Source organism: Leishmania infantum, chromosome 36 (assembly GCF_000002875.2).
Source record: "Leishmania infantum JPCM5 genome chromosome 36".
Classification (NCBI taxonomy): domain Eukaryota; phylum Euglenozoa; class Kinetoplastea; order Trypanosomatida; family Trypanosomatidae; genus Leishmania; species Leishmania infantum.
In genome coordinates this window covers 1,401,202-1,424,823 of record NC_009420.2, presented here as the reverse complement: position 1 = coordinate 1,424,823, position 23,622 = coordinate 1,401,202, and the positions used below count along the sequence as shown (strand labels likewise).

The window sequence follows — 23,622 nt, the reverse complement described above, 5'->3', positions numbered from 1 at the left end:
TTACATAAGCCTCGCCACACCTCTACCAGCTCCTGCCTTCCCCTCTCCGCAGGGAGAAAGACGGAAGGTGCGGAGGAAAAAAGGCGACGATGCGTTGAGGAGGAGGAGAGTTGAAGCAATGGAAAGGGACGAGGGGTCGCACAAAGACGAGGTAGAAAGAAGTGCCCAAACTACACAGAAGTGAAACGGCGAAAAAAGCGCGCCCACGCACACACGCAGAGAGACTTATTTCGTACACCGCACTCCATAGAGGTACAGCTGTGTTCACGGGCCTCCTTTCCGCATCAAGGCTCATCCAGTGGAAACACAGAAGCAAACAGAGAAGAGAGCAACATTGAACGAAAGAAAAAAAAGAAATTGAAGTAAAGCAGGGGCACACACGCACACACACGCAAGGAAAAAGGCAAGGAAAAACCTGGAGAACAGGAAACAGCGAAGAAACCAAAGCACACACACGCACACGTGTATGACCGAAGAAAGCAAAAACGTATTCAAAAAAAAAGAGGTTAGCATGCTGAGGTGAGGTGGGGGGAAGGTGCAGGGTGGGGCTTTTCTTTTCTGGCGGAGGGCTAAGTGTAATCTGTAGCTGTGTGCAAATCAGGCATGTGAGTCCGCACAGAGCTAGAGATACGCTGTCCTCGAGCCCCTTTCGCTTTCCTCTGAGTCCGAGTGTGCACCTGCGAGTAGGTGCAGGTGGCAGTGCTCAGTTCATTGGAGGTGGCAAAAACATGAGCGCGCAGACGTGCGCAACCGCTACTTCTTAAAGTTTTTCTCTTTCTTTTGCTTATCTTTGGTTTTCCTTGCTCTTCGTCATAGTTTGGCCCGGGTGATGTTGCACGGGGGTCACATACATCAGTTCTCCTCGTTGTTTTGCATGTCGTCTGTACTCGCACTCGGGTGGTTGGTGAACGACAGCTGGAATGGCTGTTGAGAAGATGCGGTTAGCTGGAAAAAGGAGAGGTAGCAGAAGGGAGGCCGAGAGGCCCACTGACACGCAAACATGACAAGAGCAACCATGAGAAGCAAGACAACAGACGAGAGAAATAGAGAAACGAGAAAAGAAACATCGGAATCGAAAGTCAGAAAAACACAGAAAAAAACAAAAGACACTGTAGTAGATTGGCCCGCTGCGCGTGTTGCGTGGCACTGTCAACGCAAACGGGGTGCCCGGACTACTTGTGAAGTAGGCGCATCGTTTTGCCTTCTTTTTGTTTCGGATGCCGTGAAAAGGGAGGCAGACAAAGAGAAGGAAAAAAGCGACAGGTGGGTGCAATGCGACGTTTCCGAATGTATTGGGATGCCTCGCAGCACTTCTGGTGGGCATTCCTACGTATGCTCTGTACGGTGAACAAGGGCACACAGAAAGGAGGGTAAAAAGAGAAATAAAAGTGAAAAAAAAAGGCAAGACACATGAGCTGAAGGCTGTGTTCGCGTATCTGTTAGCGTGTATAGGTGCGCGTGTAGTCCCAAAGTACAGCATCACCCCACCCACCCCCACCCCAAAAAAGTAGAATGAGGGAGAGTAAGAGAGGCGAGACAGATAAGATGGGGAGGGCAGGGAGGCACAATGACTCTTTTTCTTTTTCTTCGGTGCCCTTTCTGTTGTTGTTTTTGAGCTCATGCAAAAAGCATAGTCGGAGAAGAAGGCGCACATACAAAAAAAAGGACAAGAATGCACACAAACAAAGAACAGCAAAAATAAATAAAGCAAAAGGGGACTTCACTTAAACACGAAAAAGAGGGATAAAGGGAGGGCGTTGATGATGAGGGGGGAAGGGAGGGGAAAGGGAGGGGGAAGGGAAGGGTAGTGGAAAGCAAATTACAAAAGAGCACGCAGTGATGGCTACAAGAGATCCTAATTGCACGCCGTCACGAAGCACACCTACGCACACATAGGCGCGTGATGAGCGCTGGTTTGTCGCACTCCTTGTTGAACCCCTTCGGTTCTGGCGGCAGACCATCTCTCCGTGAAAAATGGGATGCCACAACATTAAAAGAGAGAGACAAAAACCGAAGCCGAAAACAGAGCTGCCTTGCTGCCTGCAGAAGGCAGCGTGTGAGAGCACGTCAGTAAGTACCGTTCGCCCATATATTTGGGTCGGTGTAGGTGATTCTGCGCATTGCAGTGTAATGTGAAGTGCAATCATCGAAAAAAGGTGGAGGTTTACTTCTGTCGCTGTGAGAAGGTTGGCTTCAGAAAGAGGGGGGACAAAAAGAAAGTGCCGCCCCCGTGAGCAATACTCACGAAGAAAACGAAGCAGAGCACGCACCGCGAAGCATACACGCAGAAGTACAGGAAGATGGTGGAAGAGAAGGACGATGAAGCGGCGAATAGGCGAGTGGGCGGACTTCTAATATCGTTTCGTCTAAATCTTCAGGCGAAACTTTCCATTCCCCGGCCACTCTCTCCTCTCCATCTGCAAGATACCACCTCAACGACTACACATGCATATGGACAGAGCAAGACACGCAGATATGCATTTAGATTCGAAAGAGCACGGGTGAAAAATGAGAAAAGTAGGCGAAGGCGAAACAAAATCACGACAGAGGTAGCACACGTAAAGCAACATATGCACATGAGAGAGACGCAAAGAGAGAAAGAGAGCATTCAAGAAGAGAGTCACTACTACTCTTTCTTTTTCGCGCCTTCTTCACCTTGAACAGCGTCGACAGATACACGTGAAAGCACCACACTTCAAAAAAGAAAAGACTGCAGTCACCTCTCTGATGGATTCCCTTTCTCTTCCTAAAATTTCCTTTTTCCTACTTTGCACGAAACCAAAACGCTTGATTTGTATGCTGCGCCTCGTGTTGTTCTCTTTCTGCTCGGTCTCTGCCATGCGCAATCACTCATTAGCCACTGCGAACTAAGCAACCGAAATGTTAAACAGTACAACGACACAAAGAAATAAAAAAGGACACACTAAAACGAAATAGGCAAAAAAAAGGAAAAAGGGAAAAGGAAGAAGTAAGGCACCGTCGTCGGCGTTGGCTCACAACCGAAAAGAGAGAGATGGAGAGAAGCCAAATCGAGCCCTGAGAAAAGCAGACGGAGACGCAAGAGTGCGGACAGAAGACATGGCTCGAAAGAAAACAGAAAGGAGACGGAGGAAGGACAAGGCGCTGCTGGAAAGACGGCAGAAAAGGTGAACAAGAAAAAGCGCACACACGAGACAGCATCGATGCGTCATTGTCAAACGGCTTGGTAAAAGCACAGCACACAGACAAAAAAAAAAGAGTCTCATGCGTTCTGTCCGGGTGCTTCTTCTTCCCTTTTCCCCTCACCATTTCGTTTTTCCCCGTTTTATTCACTCCGAAATTTTTCTTCCGATTTCTTTTTGTCTTTCTTTTCTTGGGGTTGAGGGAGGGGAGGAGAGTGCGAGCTTCCGCTGCCGTTGTTTGCCGCACAGAGTACAGCCAGACAACATGGATCCACACATATTTCTCCAAAGGCACACAAAAGTGGAGCATGCATGCAGAGCGACACCCTGAGCAAACATGTAAGCGCATCGCCACAGCGAGAGAGACGCCTTCAGACGGAGAAAGGGGAAGAGGAAAAGAGAGAGGGCGAAGAGATCGGCGACACCAAAAAAGGCTCTAGAAAAGAGTAGGAGCCAAGACAGAGGTGTAAAGATGCCCGGTGCTCTTCCTGTTTCCTTTGGCGTAGGTTCTGCCGATAATCCCCTCCTCTTTCCTCCCATATTTGCTTATGCTATCTGGTTGTGGCTAATTGGCGTGCGTGTATATTATTCTTATCTTGCCTGCATCTCTCTTGCATTTTTGTTCGCGTCCTTTTTTTTGCTTCTTTGGGGGAGGGGGTCTCCTGCGCAGCCGATTCCCTCACTCGCTTTTGCCCCTTCCCCCCCCCTTGTGCAATCACACACCCATTCAGCCACACCTTCACTAGTACGTGGATGCTTCTTTGGTTGTTTGCGCTCTCTGGCCCGTCCTCAATTGGAAACCCTCCCCGACATCCACGACTTGCAGAAAGGGGGAGAAACCAAAACAAAAAAAAAACGCGGCGTTGTTTCAACTTTTTTTTCGGCTGTTGCGCTTGCAAATGTCCTCTGTTTTTCCGCTTCGCGTGTACCGCACCACTGAACAATCACCGCATGATGATGCGCTCCATGGATATAAAATATATATACATATATGCTAAATAGGTACACAAATGTGTGGCGGTAGGGCAAGGGGAAAACAAGGCAGCATCACGTGAGGGAGGATACTTCGCTAGCCCATGCCAAAGAAAGTGCATCGATAAAAGAAGTATAGAGAAATTGGTTTGCCATAGCTACAATCAGGCATACACCAATACGGCGTGCACCAGCACAGGAAGAAGAGAGAAGGCAGGAGCAATCCAACAAAACAAAAACACGGGCATAATCGCATTCTCTCTCCACTGAAGTGACACACATTCTGAGAAGGGATGGCGAAGTTGAAAGAAGGGAAAGCATTGTGGGCGTGGGGCGGGAAGAAAAAAGAGTGGAGCTAGGGAGGGGGAGGGGGTTGGGGGCAGTAAAGCAGTCAACATACAGAGAAAGAGTGAAAAGAAGGGGAGAGAGATGGGGGAGCTAGACGGGCAGTGAAAGGTAAAGAGAGATAGAGGGCAAAGAAACCAGAAAAAAAAGTGACAGAGAACAGGAACGGCAGCGTGAGACGAAGAAAGCGCGAGAGGACAAGAGCCAAAAGGAGCGAAACAAAAAAGCAAGAGATACAAACATACAGAACAGAGAGAGAGACGGCGAACCACCGCCACCGCTCAATAAAGAAAAAGGCCCCGTATGGCAGCGGAGCACACACACACACACACAAACACGCACACATTTAGTAGGCTTACAAAAGAAACAAACGTGAAGCAAGGAGAGTCGCAGAACAGAGCGCGTGGTTGCTGGCCACGAATGAAACGCAAAACGAGAAAGGAGAGGGGGAAGTAAAGTGAAACAACCTCGAAAGAACCGCGCAAAACAACAAATCAGACGCCAAAAAAAAAACGTGAGAACGAAGAGAAAAAGAAACTTCTCTGTAATACATGCACCCGCACACACAGAAAAAGAAAGGAGAGAAAGAGAGAAAGGAATAGTGTTCATTGTTTATCACTTCGCGTGTGTGTGTGTGTGTGCGGGTGGTGTTGCTATCAATGACGGTTCAGCTTGGAGCTACTCAAGTGTGCACGTATGTGCCTGTGCCTCGGCAAACAGACGTAAATCTGAGAATGTGCGTGTATGCGTGTGGTGGAGAAGGGGGGGTTGTGACCTCAGTCTGACCTCCACACAGTCAGCCCCGCACAAGTACGTGATTGAACGCCTCTATTTTGCCTCTGTGTGGATTTACCTACCCAACGTACAGGGGTCGAAGTGACATGCGCCGAGCACACCTGCACCACTATGAGATAAAGAAAATCCGTCATTTCCTTTGCTTGGCCGCTGGTTCCTTCTGATAGCGTTTTCGGCTTCCTCCTTGCGTCCTTTTTTCGCACGAGAGGAAAGAGCTGATACAAAACACAAACAAAACTCCCAAACAACGCCTTTTTGTTTTCTTCTGTGCCGTCTCCCTACATGGCATGGGAATAACTCGGCGGCTCCGGCAGACCTGCTGAGAACTTGGATATCTTTGCCACAACCGAAGTGCAGCCTTCCGTGGGGCACCGCAGCTGCAGCAGCATCTCCTCCGCAACGTACTCCACGTCACCCTCGGCGATGGCCTTCTCGACAGCGCGCGCCCACTCCGGTATGTTCTCATGCTGGCTGATGCCGCCCAGTAGCGCAAAAATGTCCTTGTGCTGCAGCGACATTTCAAGAGCCTGCACAGAAGCATCGCCGATGCCTTGGAAGACGAGGTGGTTGTGACGAAACACGAGGGCAGCACTCATGCCTTGAAAGCGCATCCGCCCGTACTGGAAGAGTTCTCGGCCCTTTGTCATGCAATTGCGCAGCACGACCGCAGCGTTCGAATCCACTGTCTGGCATGCCATGGCGTTGTCGAGGCACACAAAGCATGGGTCCGCAGCAGTGGACTTGACGGCACGATCGGCGAGGTAAAGGTGACCTGGAGTGTGCTTCGAAGTCAGGTCGATACGGAAAAGGTGCGGCTTCCGCTGCACGCTAGTAGAGCGCAATGCAAGGCAGAGGCGGAGCATCGATGGAGAGAGAAAGTAAAAGCGGGTTTGCCAGTCATCAAACGTGTCCCCTGCGCGACGCACTCCCTTCCTGCCTTGCACTCTTCTCTCCTACTGCCTTTGAGTGAAGAGGTTGGAGTGTGCGTATATGTGCGCACTTGTGTATATAGCGGTGATCGGCAAAAAAAAACGGCGTGCAAGCGCGATTCGGTCAAGCCGGAGGAAAGAAATGAGACGCAAAGAGTGCTAGAAAGCCGAGTGGAGAGAGCAGTGGCGGAACCTTCAAGAGAAAGACGAGAGCAGGCAAGAAATGAAAAAAAATCAGGGGTAATGACGTAACGGAATGTGTGGTTGTGCCCACCGCATCGTACGAGAGTGGTGCGATTCAGATTAGTACGTTTTTTTTTGCTGTTGGTTGGTTTTCCTTTGAGGTTGGTAGCAGGGGTGTGTGGTGAGGCGGGCGTGGGTGGGTCGGGAAGGGCCTATGATGGCAGCCGCACTGAAGTGCGATGCGGTCAAGACGAAGAGGAGAGGAAGCCTGCGTGTGCTTGTCTGCGTCAGACAGCGTATGACGCCGTGTGAACTGGAAACCACAAAACAAAGAGTGACGTAAAACGAAAAGGCGAAATGAGAGATGACGGAAGGTAAAAGGCCGGGCCCTCTCCCCTCTGAAGCCGGTGATATCAGGGGCTGTTTTCCAAGAAAAAGAAAAGATGGAAAGGGAGGGCAAGTGGAGACAGAGGGCGGAGAAACAAAGAACAAAAGGAAAAAGTAGGGTACGCTGCGGATACGTGACGGCATACGTTGAGGCAGGTAAGAGAAAGAGGGTTTCAGCGAGTGAGGAAGAAGCGGTGGCAGGTTGTGGCATGAGTGAGCGCGGGGTGAAGGAAGAAAGATACTCAAAATGGAGGCACAAGAGACAAAAGGGAAGGGATAGAGTGCGTTGAGTAAGAAGGTCTCTGCGACACACTCACACAAACCCAACCAGTGTACCATGATAACAGGCATCTAACCTCCTTCCGCAAAAGTGGCTCCTCAGCACGAGAAGCCCACATGTAAACGAGAAAGAGGCGACACTGTTTTGCCAAAAACAGTTGTGCTTCTGTGGAAGGGGAGGTAGACTGGCAGAGGCGCTTCGCCGTTGTTCTTCAACGGCGGTCGGGGAAAGGCGCAGCTGCGATTCTGCTTCTGTTCATTGTGTCTTAGATTCCCTGGGCCTCTGGCAGGTAGCGGGGATTAGACAACACTGAAATGGGGGAGCAATGAGGAGTGGCCACCTCCCGTGAAGGTGGTGCGTCTCCTTGCAATGGGCAAACACCACGAAAACGAGAGAGAACTGACGAGCGGAAGCAGCCATCAAGGAGGAATTTTGGAGTGGGATTGGAGGCGTGTATGCTGTCAGAATGCTGTCTGGCTCCGCTGCGACAGCTTCCGCATGTCGTCCCCGATTTGCTTGATGATGTGCACATCCTCCTCTGTCAACGCAATGGCGCGCTGCTCTCCTGCAAGCATGCTCCGGCTGCACTCTAGTAAGTGTGCTGCGCAGATGTGCTGAACAGCAGGGCTGATCTTGGGCACCAGCTGCCCCAGAGCCAGCACCGTGTCACCAATCTGAAAAAGCGGATTGCGGTGGCCGTCCAGCAAGCTCATGAAGGTATCAAAAATGGTGGGCAGCGGCACGCCGACCTTCTCCAGCTCGTCAACGGCCAGGGCTGGGGATTGGCCATCAAAGGCAAGAAACTCAACAAACGGGAAGAGGGGCAATGGGGCCTGAAAGGTGCCAAGGTACTCCCGCAGAACACGCTGCACCGCCTGTGGCGCAGACAGCCCCACAGCCTTGAGGAACGTCAGCACACCGGTCAGCGCATTGGCAATCAGCAGCTCGGGAGAGTCTGAGTGGATCTTCAGCAAGTCGAGCTGGATGCTGCACCCGCCCAGCACTTTGTAGCGTCCAGCCAGTTCGAAGAGAGAGTTCTCATTGACGTAGTGCTCCCGCAGCGCCCGCAGATCCGCCTCCACGGTGCCGCGCGCGAAAACGAGATCCTTGCCGACGGCCAGGTGCTCAGCGATCAGGCTGGCCAGCTGCTGCTGCAGCAGCAACAGGAACTGAATCAGTCGATTGTCGTCCGACGGCACGGCAGTGATGGCGTGCTCGATAGCGAGAAGCCGTCCGTCGAGGGGTACAGACAGGTTGCTGCGCGCCAGCTCGGCAAAACGCAGCGCCGCCTGCTGCGCGTTTCCGTTCGCCTGCTGCTTCACCGACGAAAAAAAACGCCCTGTTAAGGTGTGCGCCGGGTCGACGCAGAGTCCCATGTCCACGACAACCTTCGCGAACGTCAAAATCCGATGGTCAGCGAGGGTGTGGCACTCCATCCAATCGAGCAGGACCGAGCTCAGCTCGCTGTCGCACGCCGCGTCGCCAAGAATGGTCACCAGTGTGTTGTAGAGATCGCCGGTTGAAGAAATGGCTTCGACCATCGACAGCATGTCGGATGAGACGCTGTGATCGTGCGGGTAGCGGTACACCAGGAGGCGAATGCGAGGCTGCGAGGTAGGAAAGCTTGACTCGAGGAGGTCCGTCGTGTATGAGAGAAGATCATACTGCACAATGTCGAGGATGTGCCGTCTTGTGTATGCCATGACAGGCTCGAACGCCCTGTCCAACACCAGTGACAGGAGGGTTGCGGCGAGGCGGCAGCGCTGCGGCAGTACGTGCTCCTTCTGCAGGAGCTTGTCCGTGATGTCCTTGTCGTGCTTTGCCAGTAGATCCATGCACAGCGACACTTGCACTGCTACCGGGTCGCTCTTCCATAGTAGGTCCTCCAGTCGGCCAGGAAATCGATAGGTGGTGCCGGTCTGCAGGACCAAGTCGTAAAGCCACGCGATCGTTGTCGCGTGCTTCACAGATGACAGCAGCAGCTGCAGAACCTCTGCCTGGGCGTCCACAGCGCTGATGTCCGTCAGCTTGCCGTCTGCGCGCACCAGAACGTCATCGTCCCACTCCAGTCTCTGCCGCGTAGGGCAGTCCAGCCAGCCGCCACGGTTCAGCACCTCGGCAAGAATGGTACAACTCTTCTCCAACCGAGACCTCGACTGCGCCAGCTCCTCCGTCAGTCGCCAGTAGTGAAACGACAAGCACAAACGCGACAGCTCACTCAAGCCCCGCATTGCATGATGGATGATGCCACGAGCGCCATCTGACAGGCGCACTCCGCACACTGTCGCCGCCCACGGGTGGAGAAGGGGTTCGAGGGACTGTGACAGGTACAAGATCGGGAGGCCGCTTAGTACCGCGTCAAGGAGAAGGACCACCTGCGCCTGCGGCTCGAGCTTGCTGAGTGCATCAATGCCACTCGTTACGGAGGCCGCGAATTGTCGCTGCAGGAGTTGACCACGGGGCATGCGGCCCAGACGCACAATCGTCGAGTCCCCACAGTACACGACAAAGGTGAGAAAGCTGCCGCCATCGCGCACGCTCTTCTCGACACCGACGCCGCAGATAGGCTTGCCTAAGAAGTGCTGTGTGACAACGTGCGTCGTGGAACTGTCAGGGGCTTCGCAAAACGGCTCGCAGCGGGTCACGAGAAGCAGAGAAGAGGTGAGCTGATCCGCCAAAAGCAGCGACGAACCGCACGCGCATGCCAGTGAGACCACCGTGTTTGTCACCCCACTAGGGAGACCGCGCAGCTCACCTACGGAGAGCGACCACGAGTTTCCGCGCTTGCCTGCCGTGGTGCACAAATGCACCGGCACACGGCTGCCGCTGCTGGTGATGAGGACAGCCACCTGCGCCTCTCCATACTCATCCTGCAACGGGGGCACAATCGCTACAACCGCCTCCCGGGGAAGCGCGGCGGAGCACTCGAGCTGCAAATGAGTTACGTCGCTGTACATCCACAGCGACACATTCCGGCTGGAGAGCATTAGGAGATACCCCCTGTGCCGGTCGAAGAGGCTGTGCACGTACCTCTTCGGGGACAGGTAGTCGCAAGCTGCCTGGACCCAGCCGTGTCGGCTGGGCAGCACCTTCGCATGCAGCTCAGGGTGCAGAGAGTGAGCGTTGTCGAGCGTGATTGCCAACCCCTCCACGCTGCAGTTCTCACAGCACAAGCCGTAGAAGTTCTTTCCTACGTGGTGAATGCAGGCGACGGCAGACGCGGTAGGGCAAAAGACGCTCTGGAGGGTATCAGCTTTCCGGATGTCAGAGTCCCGAACAAGGGCCACGTGAACGCCAGATGCAACGGCTGCAAGCACTAGCGTGCACGTCTTGGATACCCTCTCCACGTAGGCGTCGTTCAGAGTGTCGCAAAAGGGGGGGAAGACGATGTACCGGCCTTTGCTATTCACCAGAACCAGTCGCCGACTGCACAGAAGCGCATGATACTCGTTTACGTAAACAGCGCGACGGCATGTTTCGCCTAGAGACGTGAGCAACGACGGCTTCCACAGGGCGAGGTGGTCCATGTTGAAGTATCGGTTCGCCAGCATCGGGCGTACTTCCTCTACTGCTGGTCCATTGGCGCTGCGCCGACATTCTTTGGGATCGTAGCGCAGGAAAGCTTCCTGCAGCGACGTGGAGAGGCTCGGCGAGCACCCTTGTGTTGATCCGGATTGCCCCGCCACCATTGTGCAACAGAGAGGGATCTATGGTATGACCGTGCTAATGAGGTCAGGTGTGTGGTGCAAGCTGTAAGAAGTGGAGGGAGGGGGAGGGGTAGTCTGCAGCACGGAAAAGAATCAAGGGGCTGCATAGGACCCACCAGAGAGAAAAAGACACGAAAGCGAGGGAAGGGAAAAGGGGAGAGAACACCGAGTCCGTTGGGAGGCGGTAGTGGCGTACATCAGAGGCGACAAACCATCTAATCGGATTCTGTGTGTCGTGAAAAACAGAAACGCTCGTGAGAGAGTCGATTCGACAGCACCCATGAAGCTCGCTGCTGCCGCTCCGTAAGTGAGAGAGATAAAGTGAAGGGGCGGCACCATGGCATTCAAAATAGAGCGTGTTCCCTATGGAGGGGACGTCTCCTACCGCCATTTTCCAGAGAGAAGGGGAACCACAGGCAAAAAGTGTGTGCCCAGGGGCGTTAGATTTTCTTTCAGAGACATTTGCGAGGCTGCATAGCAGTACGCTTTTTTTTTCTGTTTGTTGGCGTCGTTGCCAATTCAAAAGTCGCTGCAGGTGGGTGTTCCTGTGCGCAGATATGTGTGCATCAGGCTACTTGGAAACCAATCGCAGCAGACCCCTCCGGCAGCGAAAAAGAAAAGGAGGAGGGAGAGCAGTACAACAAACTTCCGCTCATCGAAAGAAAAGCAGCAAAACAAGAAGAGTACGGAGAACGCAGAGACTAGTCGAAGGACCAGCTGATGACGGTGGAGTCACTGAAACTGCTGCGGGCTTTAGGTGTCTTTGCCCCCTCTTCGTTTGGCGCCGCCTCCGGTAGTACTTCAGCCAGCTGTGACACCTCTTGGTCGAGGTGTACAATGAAGTCGTGCAGCAGCAGCGTGCCAGTTGTTGCACGCTCTGAGGGATTTCTCTGCATGCAGGCCTTGATGAAGTCGATCGCCTGAGCGGATACATCACTCGGGTACTCTTCTGGTGCGCCATACCCAAGCAAGCCATCACCAGAGCGCTTGATCTGCAAACACTCACAGACAACGCAGCCAATCGACCAGATGTCGCTTTCCTTACCGCTCGGCTTTCCATCAACGACCTCTGGGGCCATGTAGCTGATGGTGCCAACTGTGCCCTCTCGAACGTTCGTGGTGGCTGTGCCGAAGTCGGACAGCTTCAGCTGCCCTTGCGAAATGAGCATGTTGCCTGGCTTAATGTCGCGGTGGATAATCCCACACTCGTGCAAGTAGTTGACCGCTTGCAGAAGTTGTTTCGTGATGGTGGCGACGTGGTTCTCGGGCAGTCGTGGGCAGCGCTTGATAAGGTCGGCCACCGTACCCTGGTCAGCCATCGCCATGAAGAGGTTGAGGGTTGTCTCCGTTCGCTCGCAGTAAAAGTAGTGAATGATGTTCGGATGTGTCAACTTACACAGAATCCCAATCTCATTCATAAACTCGTCGATGCGCTCTTCAAAGTTGCCAGACACGCGGATGATCTTGACAGCCATTTTTCCGCCCGTCAAGGTTGAAGTCGCCTCGTACACGGCAGCGTGCCCGCCACGCCCGAGCAGACGGCCCTGTGTCCATGGACTGTTGCGCACCTTTCCGAACACCTCTCGCCGCTTCAGCAGCTCCTCACCGGCACGCTTCGCCTCCTCGCACTTGTAGGTAGCCTTCTCTAGCTCCTTGCGGAGGGCCTCATTCGAGATCGGCTTCTTCAGAAGGGCATCACCGCGTTTTGCACCGCCGTCTAGCGCTTCAGAGGTTTCGATTATGTAGATGTGCTTCGCCAGCAGTGCCTCGATCACGCGGTCAGAGCCTTTCACGTCGACGTCGATAATAGCGCAGCCGAGGTCGGTCGATCCTTCGATGGCCTGTAGCGCCTTGCGAACGTTCTCAACCAGCCGAAGAGAATGGCCGCAGCTCCAGATGGAGGCAGATATGTTGTGACGGTGCACAGCATTCTTCTCCAAGAGTAGCACAATGAGGGGGTCGTGTCCGATCGGCTTCTGTGCAGCGGCACCTTGGGGCCTCAAGGCTTGAATTGCCTCATCCTTCACCATGAAGGGCAACAACAGCTTCAGCGTACCAGGGGAGTCAACTACAATGCCACCAAGGTCATTTGCAGATCGGGTGATGTCAATCAAGGTATTTCGGTTGAGCCCAGACATGTCATGACGGTAAACTACAATGAGCTGGTACACCGCACTAGTCGTGCGTTTTTGCTCAACGCGGACGCGAATTTTCTCGCAGAACAGCTCGAAAGCGCGATTTAGCACAGCACTGATACCCACCGTGTCGCAGAGGATAGGCGGCAATTCGGTTACCTTTGGATCGACCTCGACGCTCACGTAGCGCTGCCTACCTTTGATGACCTCGGACAGCAGCTGCCGAATGTGCGCGCTTCTCCAGTCCCTCGCCAGCGCGGAGAGGTCACGCAGGTTTTTCCACCGCAAGCAGTCCACAATTTGGCGAAATTGACTGTCCTTGACAGACAGCTGCGACAGTTCTGCCACAAAAAAGGAGTGCAGCACCGCCTGCGTCTGCGACAGCTCATCGGAGCGTACAGATCCGATGAGGGTGAACCCCACGGGCTGATTCGATTTGGCCTCTCGGCTGACGACCACTGTTGCGCTGATAGAGACAGTGCCCAAGCCCATATGTGCTACGGTGAGGACCTTTTCGGAGAGGTCCAAGTTTTTCTCAGCGGCTTCAGTCATTGTGGCGTAGAGCTCCACCGACCGTTCGCCATAGAGAAGCGAAATTATATTGTTCCCCTCGACGTCTCGTGCACTAAAGCCGAAGCAGGTAGCCGCACCATCGCTCCACATTACGACTTTCCCATCAAAGTCCGTCATGATAATGATCGTATGTCTATAGATGGCGTTAAGTCCGATCATAGCAGGAGGAAGGCCTCTGCTCCGTAAGACAACACTCCCCTCGTCTTCGGTGGCCTCTGTTAAGAGCATCGCGATAGCCCTTCGGTTACGATGGGCAATGTCGGCGTCAACAAGGAACGCATCTGCGTCCTCGACTATCACTCGCTCGGTGAGTTCAATTCGGTCCGACAGCGGGTTGTAGAACGAATTTTGGCTTTGAGCGTTGTCACAGGCCATTCGCACCATGCGGTCAACAAGCCGCTCCTGCCCTTTGTATCCGCGCCGCCTTTGGGACGCGTAAATGAGTGGAAACAGGGCACATAGGCACAAGACACTCACACAGCTCAGTATCAGCGCAGCAACATCCGCTTTTCGACAGCAATCTTCTCCAATACCGATAAGTATCACCGTCGCAGTGCAGCAAATCACGGCAAAAAGAAGAGAAGCGGCAATCGGAAGTGGAAGCCGCTGCCACAGCTGCGGGGTATGAAGTTGGGAAGTGCGAGCTGCAAGTAGCTCCGCGACTCGGAGTGCAGAATTGGACGATTTCACAGCAATACACTCCGCATATGTGTTGAGTAAATGAACGAATTCTCCGTACCGGGAGTAGCGGCGATAGTACCAACGGGCGGCGCAAATCGAGCTATGAATAATTCGGTACAATGTCTCTGAAGAGCCCTCCTCCAGCTCCCTTGTGTACTCCGGTAGCTTCCTCAGGACACTCAGGGAAAAGAAAACATCGTGTATATCATATTTTTCGATGGGGATTCTCACTGAGGCGCCGCTCATCTCTTCCACTTAGCATAAACTGCAATATAGTGGCTTCATGTATGTTTCGCATCGCGAAATAAACAAAAATGAGAGTGTGGCACGAATACGTACTTCGAGCCTGTGAGGGAGTGACTGCGAGAAAAAAATAGCGGATAAGACAAAGAGTGCCGATTTTATGTACAGAGAGCGGCGTCATCGCTCTCTCGAAGAGCCATCGCGCGCACACACACAGGTGCCCACGACATATATGCAGCTCAGGATGAAAAGGCTCGCAAAAGCAAAGTATAGCGTATACGAGCGCTTATCAACGAGCCCAAGAAGATTCCAGCTTTCACGGCCTCTCAGAAAAGAGCTAACTGATATACGTTATCACTAGTAGAGGCCCAATGTTTCTTTCCCCCGTTCTACTCCTCTTCAAGCAACGAAAAAAAGAGTAGGAAGAAAAAAAATAAAACATATGTCACGAAGGGGGGAAAGATGGACGAGAGCTGTTCTTTCCAAACAGGCCCAGCACAATAGTTTTCCGGTTCAAGAACATGCAAAGAAAAACTGAAAGGGGCGAAAATGATGATACATGTTTTCCAGCCTGAGTCAAGGCGTCGCGCCCCATCCCTCAGTCATCACACGGCGAAAATCGTCAAAGCTGAGTTTTCCGTCACCATCCGCATCCACCTCACTAATCATGTCGAATGCCTGCTCTGGTGTCAGGAAGCAGCCAAGGCGCCCCATCACAAAGCGCAGATTAGGCACAGTGATGAATCCGGTGTTTCCTAGGTCGTACATGCGAAACGCACGACGCATTTCAAGCTCTTTTTCCTCCGGGTCATTCAGCTTAGCGGCCACAAGCGTGAGGAACTCCGGGAAGTCGATCACCCCGTTGGAGTCTAGGTCAGCTTCACACAAAATCGACTGCAGTTTTTTCTTGGACACTTTGTGGCCAATTGAACTGAACACTTGCTCCAAATCATCGACAGTAATGCTACCATCGCAATCAACATCAAATGCGGAAAAGGCTTCTTTAAGCTCCGTAATTTGTTGGAGGGAAAGAAGGTCCGCCATCTTCCACAAGAAAAAAGTGCAAACGGAATGCCCTTTGTTGATATGGCTGAAAGCGTGTGGTTTTGCTCTGCACATAAAAAGCGCGATCAACCGCAAGAGGAAGGAGAAGAGACAGGAAAGCTACATTTTTTGAGATCGCGAAGAGGGTCAACTTTTTACCTGCCACGTCGGCGTGCGCAAGAGCTGAACTAGATCAGGCGAAAAAGCGTCATTGCTTGTTCTTTTTACCACCTCATGGAGCCGCGCAGCATCACAGGCTGCGGTGCTCGTTGCCGAAAAAGCGTTCCCTTTTTTCCTTCCCTCGTTGCATGAAGGCGAAAAAAAAATACATATTGACTTAGCAAAAAAGAATAAGCCCGTTGTGCTCACTTTCGCTGAATTTCAGCAGCAGTCCCGTCATCATCTTCATCCTCGAAGCCGTAAAGTTCCGCCTCTGCTCGTTGGCGCTGTGTGTGCAATCGAGATCGCAGCACTGGGTTCCACAACTTGTCATCTTCGATGCTCGACATGAGAGCACTACTCATTTCCTCATCCTGACGCGACATTCTCAATTCTGATTCTTTTGGAGCAGGTAGGTCGTGAGCGTGAAGAGGCGTTCCACCTTGCATTCCGGTCTGAAGGTTTTTGATTGACGTATAAGAAACTTCGTTCCGATTCATCATGCTCGCCCCGAAGACTGCTTCATCATCGTCGCGCTGCAGCGCCTGTAGTTCTTTCATTTGATGAGAGCGCCGATGAGCCCAGACACGCTCCTCGTGTGTGGTTTCTTCCCAGAAATTGTTGTACGGTCTCGGTATAAGGCTCTCGTCGACCTTGACACCGTACTTTCGAAGTACCCATTTCGCTTTGCGATACCCATCAACAACCATCATAAAGCAATCCCACGTTTGGTTTACGTAACGGCTAGCGCTGATTTCTTGATACACCATACTGCGATAGTACTCTTGCCACTCAGGTGGCAGATCTCGCAAGCGACGGTATACCCAGTAGGTAAACCGCTTTGCAGGACTCACAGTTTGAAAGTCATACCAACTGACGCGATACGGTGTTTCCTCCATCGTGTTCATCAGACCTCTTGACAGTGGCTCCATCGGCTCATCGCCAGTTGTTGAGCTCCCGGCGTAGGTGCCACTTTCAACGCCTTTGACGATTTGGTCACGCTCAAAGGTGGGTGCGAATTCAACCCTCTTCAGTTCTTCGTTTTGCTTTCTGTCGTCTTTGATGAGATGCCACCTGCGCTGACAACTCAAGACTCGACAGTCGTCAAGCATCCGAAGAAGGGGGGCTCGACCCGACGTTGCCTTCATTACACAAACGAGATTTCTGCTTACTTTCTGATGATGCGTAGAGGAGCAAAAGGAAAACGAAAGCGTTGTCCATGTAATCATCAACAGTGAGGTTGAAGAAGTGGTGAGACAAACAGAAGGTCGAGATTGCCTTTGAGCGCAAAGAAGCACGACTTTGTGTTCTTTCAGAGAGATGCAAAAGGTCAGACAATTTGCAAAACAGATTTCCTCTCTGTCGCTGAAAACACGCGTGCAAGAGCATACGGATAAAAAAAAGGAGGCGAAATACCTCCTTTGACAGGGCTGGAGCGTGCTAGTTTCCTTGCAATGATCAACTCGATGGCGCAAGTACAAGTCTTCTTTATGGTGCTGAGGAAAACAAATCATTTTCACCCCTACCTCAATTTATTAAACTGAAGGCGCTTCTGAGGCAGAGAAACCACCTTATTGAGTGTTTCCGCAGCGGACAGGGGCGCTTTGAGAAGGGACTGCACAGTGTGGAATGCAATATAAACACCCCCAAGACATAGTTTTCGTCGAGTACAAGAGAGCTGCACATAGTGGTGAAGTGGGGGGGGCAGCAACAAGTCAGAAGTGGATGCTGCAAATTCACTCCATCTCCTGCCAGTGGACACATATCTTTGCTGTGCTTCCCAACGCAGAGCACCTGAGCGAGGGTAAAGCGTGGGAGCAGAGAGCCTGATAAGCTGCTCGGGCTCCTGGTTTCTTCCCCCCTCCCCAAGCGGAGTTGCCAACGAAAATGATAAGCTTTCCTCTTCACCCATCCGGTTTGCTTGCGACGGTCTCCCCACCTCCATTTCCCCCTCCATACAAGAGTCTCAGTCCTAGATGTAAACGCTTTTAAGTACCTTCACAGCGCCCTATCCAGCGTCAGTCCCCTTTTGTTTGGACAGCAGCACACACCATGAAGCATACCTACCTCAGAACGGGGCTTGAAGTCGTCAGTGGGCTCAAATTCACACGACTTTGTTCTCTCTCATACACCGCCAGTGACGATGGTGCGCAGCCAGGAAATAAATGGGAAATGGTGCAGAGGACCACCCGATCCACACCTGTGAGCGCCTTTCAACGCTCGCCGGCACCGATCCCAGTGGACGCGGTCGAAATCTGTGCCGTGGTACGGAGAAGCAGCGAGAGATTCATTGTTGTTGTTGCACAGTATCGTCCACCAGTGGATTCAGTTTGCCTGGAGTTTCCAGCCGGTTTGGTGGACGACAACGAAAACGCTGGTCAAGCTGCCATTCGTGAGATGCACGAGGAAACCGGCTTTGTTGTGGATGAAGCTGGCATCGTGTCTATTTCACCGCCACTCTCCACGGAGCCCGGCCTCACTGACTCATGTTGCGTTTTGGTGCGTCTCGACGTTGACGGGGAGCGCGCAGAAAATCAGAAACCAAAACAGCACCTGGATGATGGGGAAGACATTGAGGTTCTCATGATTCCTATTTCTCAGCCCAAGAACGCGTTAAGTGCACTTTCGGATGTGGTCAAACGATACGCGGAAAAGGGCCAGCGCGCGATTGTAGACGCAAAGCTATACACATTCATGGAAGCTCTGGCGTGGAGCGTATAACACACTTTTATCACGTGCAGATCCAAAACTCTATTGAAGCAAAACACACCGCAAAGCTGCAATACTAGAATGCAGAAAGGGATTATCATAGTTTTTTATTAGCGATACTATGAGATTTGCATATTCTGCTAAATCATAAATGCTCGCTTATGCTAATACCTGGGGATCAAACGTATTCGCAGCGCCTGGGATTGTTTCGCTTTCTCACGAAATATCATTTTCCTCTGCTTCCTTTTTCTGGCATCCTCCTGTGCGGTGAACTGATTTATTTTTGTTGTTGGCTCGCTTCTTTAGGATTCGCGTGCCCGTGATGTTGCAAGGGCTCCTGTGTGTGCTGCTTCTAACCACCTCTGCATTTGCCTATCCAATCGTAGTGGTACCGGTGGACTGGGCTAACGTCCCAAACAGCACACCAGATGCTCGTAATTTGAACTCCCCTTATTTAGGGGAGTGTGTTTGCGACGTTACTCGAGGTATTTGTGATTCGTTCTGTTGTTGCGATGAGGACTGCGATGCCAGTGCTCGAGCAGCGTTCTTCTACTGCCTCCCTGAAAAGTACAGCTCTCCATATTTAGATTATTGCTACCCGAAGGACCGAGCCACTTCTCTGAAGCGAATCAACGGAAAGGATGCAACTTACATAGAAAAGAAATTGCAAGGCTACAACGCTGTGTGCGTTATTAGGACAAATCATCCCAGTGAGCTCTACCGATATTTCAGAGTGCCTACAGATGTTCGACAGCCTTTGCTTCCCACCGCGCCCATCGAACCGGTTACCGTAAGCCAGCCATACGCGGCAGGCGATCCTTTGACAACGGCGAAGTACGTGGTCATCAGCGGAAGCCCTTCATATCGCCGTGTGGCTCCATTCCAACTGCCGACCACTATGAGCGACGGCTCGTGCAGCGCGCTCGGGCGAAATGTCGGTTTTTTGGATTCCATCAAAGGCACCTCATGTACGTTGAATGGCGCTCAAATATGCTTGTTGTTTCCAGTAGCAAAGTACCAGAACCTCTTTCTACAGGCTACGCTGGGGTACAACAGCAGTGCTCCTGAATTTGTGCCCGTGACGCTGAATCTTCACGACTCATCCGGCGCGCTACTGGACACTCTGGGCCCCACCGTTGTCCCCACGCCCAGCACTTACGCAACAATTTCTGACGGTAAAACGTGCAACAATGCGGTTGTTGACCTTCACGCTCATTTTTCTTACTCTTCAAATGAAAGCGGGAAACTGATAGAGGCAGCCCTTAACGTCACTCTGAGTAGCGTTGGGCTAATGCAGTACGTTGCATTATCTTTTGAAGCCGCCTTCACCGGCGAAAATGCAACTGTGCCGAGCAATATTTTTGCAGCAACTCCTGGGTATCTCTCTGGTGACAAGATTCGTTCTGGTACTTTAGTCACCCACGGCGGGAAGAGTGCTATCCTGGAGCGAGAAAGTGGATTCGCAGTGCCAGCTGGTGGCAGGCTGTGCGGCAGCAATCAGTGGAGGCGAGCTAGTTTTCTCCACTCGATCATCAGCAGTGGGTGTCTAATTTTGATGAACGAGTCCGACCTGCAAGACATTTGTAGCGTTGGGACTGGTCACCTCCTTGCTGCCCTGATCAACGTCACTGTCGATGGTGAACCCACCATTCTGGATCAAATAGGTGTTACTAATGATGCTCTTGCAAACGACACAACGAGCTGGATTGCTATCACTGGGCTATCAAATGCTCTAACTTCCTCCAGTGGTACTTACAATGCGTACACTCGCCAGTGCAGCAACATTACGGTGGGCCTACATTACCAGTTTGTGGTTGCGCGTGCAGGTGCCGAGTATAATCCACAAGACATCATTGTCGGCGCGTTCGCTTCGCCCATTGTTGGAACATTTCAAATCTGGAATGAGACGAATTTCGACGGAAACGCACTTTCATATCAGCAGTTCACCTTCAAGGTGAGCTTCTCACGATATGACTCCAACTCACAGGCAACTATTATGCGCAGGATTGTCGCGCCCCCAATTCTGCCGCCTCTCGACGACAGTATCTTCTACCCGTTCCACCGTTCACCTCCGGTGTGACGTGAATTTGTCCTCATAGAATCCCTTCCTTCTCGCTGCAGGCTACCGCGAATGAAAAGCTAGCCAGGCTTGGTACTATCATGTTTTACACATGCTTTGTATGCGACTCACAGAAAAAAAGCAGTGCGCTGATTTTCAGCAACAAGTAGAGACACGACTTTCCACTAATTACTGTGGCAAAAAAAAAGTCGCTGCCTTTATTCGACAAAACGATACTTTTTTGTTCTTCGTGTCCGTACTCTGCCATGGAAAGTGAGCTCAAGTTCACCCTATCCCCAGCCTGGCATAGGCCCCCACCAGCGTGGTCCAGAGCAGCCGTGTACACAGGTGTTACAGCAACGCACCGGCCCAGTTATCAAAGCACGGCGGCTGCCTCACAGTCTACCCAGGCCGCCCCGCGGGTCGCCTCAGAGCCGCTCCCCAATCATGCCGGTCGCCACCTGGTGCATCACCCTCGGCGTGGCTCAGGCTCCCCGCACCAGTGGGCAGTGAGGGCCGGGTGGGATGCGTCGGAATCACGATGCCACCTCGCCTGTCACATGAATGGCCCGAGCATATTGGCTGCCGCGGGCCGCTCCAACGCAACGCCATCCAGGACCTGACTGCCGGCGCCAGTAGCGATGAATTGCACTGACTTCCCCTCGCCGTAGGTGCTTGGCCCTTTCACCACGAGAAGTGGCTCGGCACTTCGCAGGGGATCGAAAGGGGAGGGGGCTGCTTGACTTCCTTCCACACAGAATGGGGGCGCTGAACCCTGGATACCATGCTGAGGTGTCTCCCACCATCAGGGATGCAGCAATCGAATAGGAGAAAATGTGCGAAGACTGGCTGATTTTACTCAAGCGACTTATCCTTCTGCTTCTTTTCCATGCTCTCAGTAGCTTTCGAGTGGTTTTGCTATGTTGTGGTGCACAGGCCCGAGGCGGGCCGTGTTTCATAACGCACCGTCAGTCTACCCTTTCACCAAACCGTTCCATGACACTCCCTATGACCAGGATCGCGGGCGCTTTGATAAGGCAAAGAGCATTCTACGAGAGAACAAATGGCCTGCGTGGATGGACCATGGCGCCGATGGAACGGGGTTCGGTATTGGGCTGAATCGCACACACCCACTCTCTAAACTTCGTGGCAACCTTCGGCGAAACCCCAGCGAAATCCCACGTGTGCTAAATATGATGATTCAGGGTGTGTGGCACAAAAGCGGCAACAAGCTGTATTTTCGAGGCGGCAAGCCGCCGAATCCCAGCACTCATCCGTATCTTACTGGTGAACCATGCCCAGTGTACGGATGGAAAGTCACAGACCCGGGAGTGATTAGAGAGTTCAATCTTCCACAGCTGGAGAAGAACAAAACAACGTACAAGCCGTACGTTGCGCTGCAGGAGCGCAAGATCATGGGCATGCAGGCCCCCATGAAAGAGCATAGTGCTGTGCCTACTTCAGCAGAGAGCACTGATTCGAAGCCGCTGATGAAGCGCCTCTTTTTCTGGAAGTGAGAATCGCTGCCTTGTCGTTGAGGCTAATACGCTTACGTATCACACATTTGTGGGTTGGACGCAGCCCCCTTCCCGAAAAAAAAAACCACACGAATACATACGGCACACTGCCACAATACTCTGCCAAGGTTCGTCGCGGAGGGAAATAGGAAGCGGCGCTTTAAAAAGTAACCACTCCTGTTTGTGTAGTGCCTCTTTCGAATCGGCTGTTTTTTTTTTTGCAGCGCTCAGTTGGTCGCCCTTCGTTCTCACCGTTCAGCTCCCCAGTGGGCATTGTGCCATCCACAACTTTGCCTCTCGTCTTCTCCACGCCTTCCTAAAAAAAAAGTATCGCGATCCTTTTTCACTTTTCCGGCAGAAATGCCGTTGCGACTGTGCACGGCGGGACCGAACAGAAGGAAAGGCCTCTGCTTTGGTTGATTGGCATAATAGCACATTGTTCTACCGGACAAGATAAACGCTGGAAGCATGCAGGAAATCATCGACACAGTGAACCGCTACACGCTGCGAAGCGCAGCCTTCCGGGATAAGCCCACTCCAGGCCTTGCGGCGCGACAGTTTCTCTGCTCGCTGCTACTGCATCGAAAGCTGGATTCTATCCGGCTGTCCTCGATAGCACTTTACATGTTCTCGACAGAGGCGCTCATCGCCGTCTCACGTGATGGCATTCAGACCATCAGCTGCGAAGGCAACACATTATGGCCTATTTGTTCAATTCCAAACGGACTAACGAGCGAGATTTCGGGTGTGGCAGTGACACCTGAGGGTACGCTTGTCTGCAGCTCCAATGGCATCTGCTACCTTGAAGGCGGAAATCTGAGAGTGACGGAGGATTGTGCTTCCAGCAGCTACGCGCAAAACGTACTTTGTATCTCGTGCACACCTGACGGCAAGTACATTGCAACCGGGGGTGGAACGGCCACGGTCACCGTGTGGACATCCGATTTAAAGCCCCTTCACCATTTTGCTGGCCACACAGACTGGGTTCGCTTCGTCAAATTCGCACGCGGCAGGTCACCTGCGCTGCAGCTTTTCAGCACGGGCGACGACGGGGTGATATGCCAGTGGGATGTGCTCGCCGGGTCCCTCATCTCGCGGGTCGACTACTCGCTAGGAGAGAGCATTCAGCTCTTCGAGGTAAGCTACTACAGTGGCCTCATTGCCATCTCCAGCGGAACATCGCTCATTGCTCTATACTGCCCCCGGTCAGACAACACCACTCGCGCTCTCGGGGAGGATGTCCTTCGCCTGCAGCCGATGGCGCTTATCACGGGTGCTCACGATTACACCCCCACAGCTGGAAAGTTCACGGATGACTCTCAGTGGCTTGCCAGCGCATCTGAGGATGAAACCATTGCTCTCACGTATGTCCTTGACCCACAAACGTGCTTTGTGTGCAAAGAGTTCGTCACCCGTCGTCGCTGCTTCTCTTTCATGAACATTTTCAACTCCATCTGCATTTTGGCTGCTCCGCCTGCTTCATCTGTGATTATTATTGCCGCGTGCTCGAGTGACGGTACTGTGGTGCAATGGGTGGTTGATCCCCGTACAAACAGAGCGACCTACACCAAGAAACTGCAACTTCACTTGGGCTCTTTTTTAGGCATGGACTTGATCCCCGGTGACGACCTAAACCACCTGTTGTGGTGAAGCGCTGATAGTAAATGTGGTTCCAGCTGGCGGTCTCACTTTTTCTCCGTGTAGCCGCAGTTCTGTCCTCGTGCCCTTTTCGCCTCTCGTGCT

At 52.5% G+C, this 23,622-nt stretch overlaps 9 protein-coding genes across 9 annotated transcripts; 4 read left to right on the top strand and 5 right to left on the bottom strand.

The window, feature by feature from the left end:
* Positions 1 to 5,551: 5,551 nt before the first annotated feature.
* LINJ_36_3890 (conserved hypothetical protein) lies at positions 5,552 to 6,136 on the bottom strand (the record flags this gene model as incomplete). The annotated part of the gene is made up of 1 exon (XM_001469608.1): positions 5,552 to 6,136. The coding sequence occupies one exon, from the start codon at positions 6,134 to 6,136 to the stop codon at positions 5,552 to 5,554; it is 585 nt and encodes a 194-aa protein (XP_001469645.1).
* Positions 6,137 to 7,513: 1,377 nt separating this feature from the next.
* Positions 7,514 to 10,741, bottom strand: LINJ_36_3880 (conserved hypothetical protein; the record flags this gene model as incomplete). The annotated part of the gene is made up of 1 exon (XM_001469609.1): positions 7,514 to 10,741. The coding sequence occupies one exon, from the start codon at positions 10,739 to 10,741 to the stop codon at positions 7,514 to 7,516; it is 3,228 nt and encodes a 1,075-aa protein (XP_001469646.1).
* Positions 10,742 to 11,460: 719 nt separating this feature from the next.
* On the bottom strand, positions 11,461 to 14,394 carry LINJ_36_3870 (mitogen activated kinase-like protein; the record flags this gene model as incomplete). The annotated part of the gene is made up of 1 exon (XM_001469610.1): positions 11,461 to 14,394. One exon carries the CDS (start codon positions 14,392 to 14,394, stop codon positions 11,461 to 11,463), a length of 2,934 nt encoding a protein of 977 aa, XP_001469647.1.
* A 573-nt stretch (positions 14,395 to 14,967) lies between these two features.
* LINJ_36_3860 (putative calmodulin) lies at positions 14,968 to 15,435 on the bottom strand (the record flags this gene model as incomplete). Its single annotated transcript, XM_001469611.1, has 1 exon — positions 14,968 to 15,435. One exon carries the CDS (start codon positions 15,433 to 15,435, stop codon positions 14,968 to 14,970), a length of 468 nt encoding a protein of 155 aa, XP_001469648.1.
* Positions 15,436 to 15,800: 365 nt separating this feature from the next.
* Positions 15,801 to 16,823, bottom strand: LINJ_36_3850 (conserved hypothetical protein; the record flags this gene model as incomplete). The annotated part of the gene is made up of 1 exon (XM_001469612.1): positions 15,801 to 16,823. The coding sequence occupies one exon, from the start codon at positions 16,821 to 16,823 to the stop codon at positions 15,801 to 15,803; it is 1,023 nt and encodes a 340-aa protein (XP_001469649.1).
* Positions 16,824 to 17,646: 823 nt separating this feature from the next.
* LINJ_36_3840 (nudix hydrolase-like protein) lies at positions 17,647 to 18,315 on the top strand (the record flags this gene model as incomplete). Its single annotated transcript, XM_001469613.1, has 1 exon — positions 17,647 to 18,315. The coding sequence occupies one exon, from the start codon at positions 17,647 to 17,649 to the stop codon at positions 18,313 to 18,315; it is 669 nt and encodes a 222-aa protein (XP_001469650.1).
* Positions 18,316 to 18,625: 310 nt separating this feature from the next.
* LINJ_36_3830 (conserved hypothetical protein) lies at positions 18,626 to 20,383 on the top strand (the record flags this gene model as incomplete). The annotated part of the gene is made up of 1 exon (XM_001469614.1): positions 18,626 to 20,383. One exon carries the CDS (start codon positions 18,626 to 18,628, stop codon positions 20,381 to 20,383), a length of 1,758 nt encoding a protein of 585 aa, XP_001469651.1.
* Positions 20,384 to 21,282: 899 nt separating this feature from the next.
* LINJ_36_3820 (conserved hypothetical protein) lies at positions 21,283 to 21,879 on the top strand (the record flags this gene model as incomplete). Its single annotated transcript, XM_001469615.1, has 1 exon — positions 21,283 to 21,879. One exon carries the CDS (start codon positions 21,283 to 21,285, stop codon positions 21,877 to 21,879), a length of 597 nt encoding a protein of 198 aa, XP_001469652.1.
* Positions 21,880 to 22,347: 468 nt separating this feature from the next.
* Positions 22,348 to 23,529, top strand: LINJ_36_3810 (conserved hypothetical protein; the record flags this gene model as incomplete). The annotated part of the gene is made up of 1 exon (XM_001469616.1): positions 22,348 to 23,529. The coding sequence occupies one exon, from the start codon at positions 22,348 to 22,350 to the stop codon at positions 23,527 to 23,529; it is 1,182 nt and encodes a 393-aa protein (XP_001469653.1).
* Between the last annotated feature and the right edge of the window lie 93 nt (positions 23,530 to 23,622).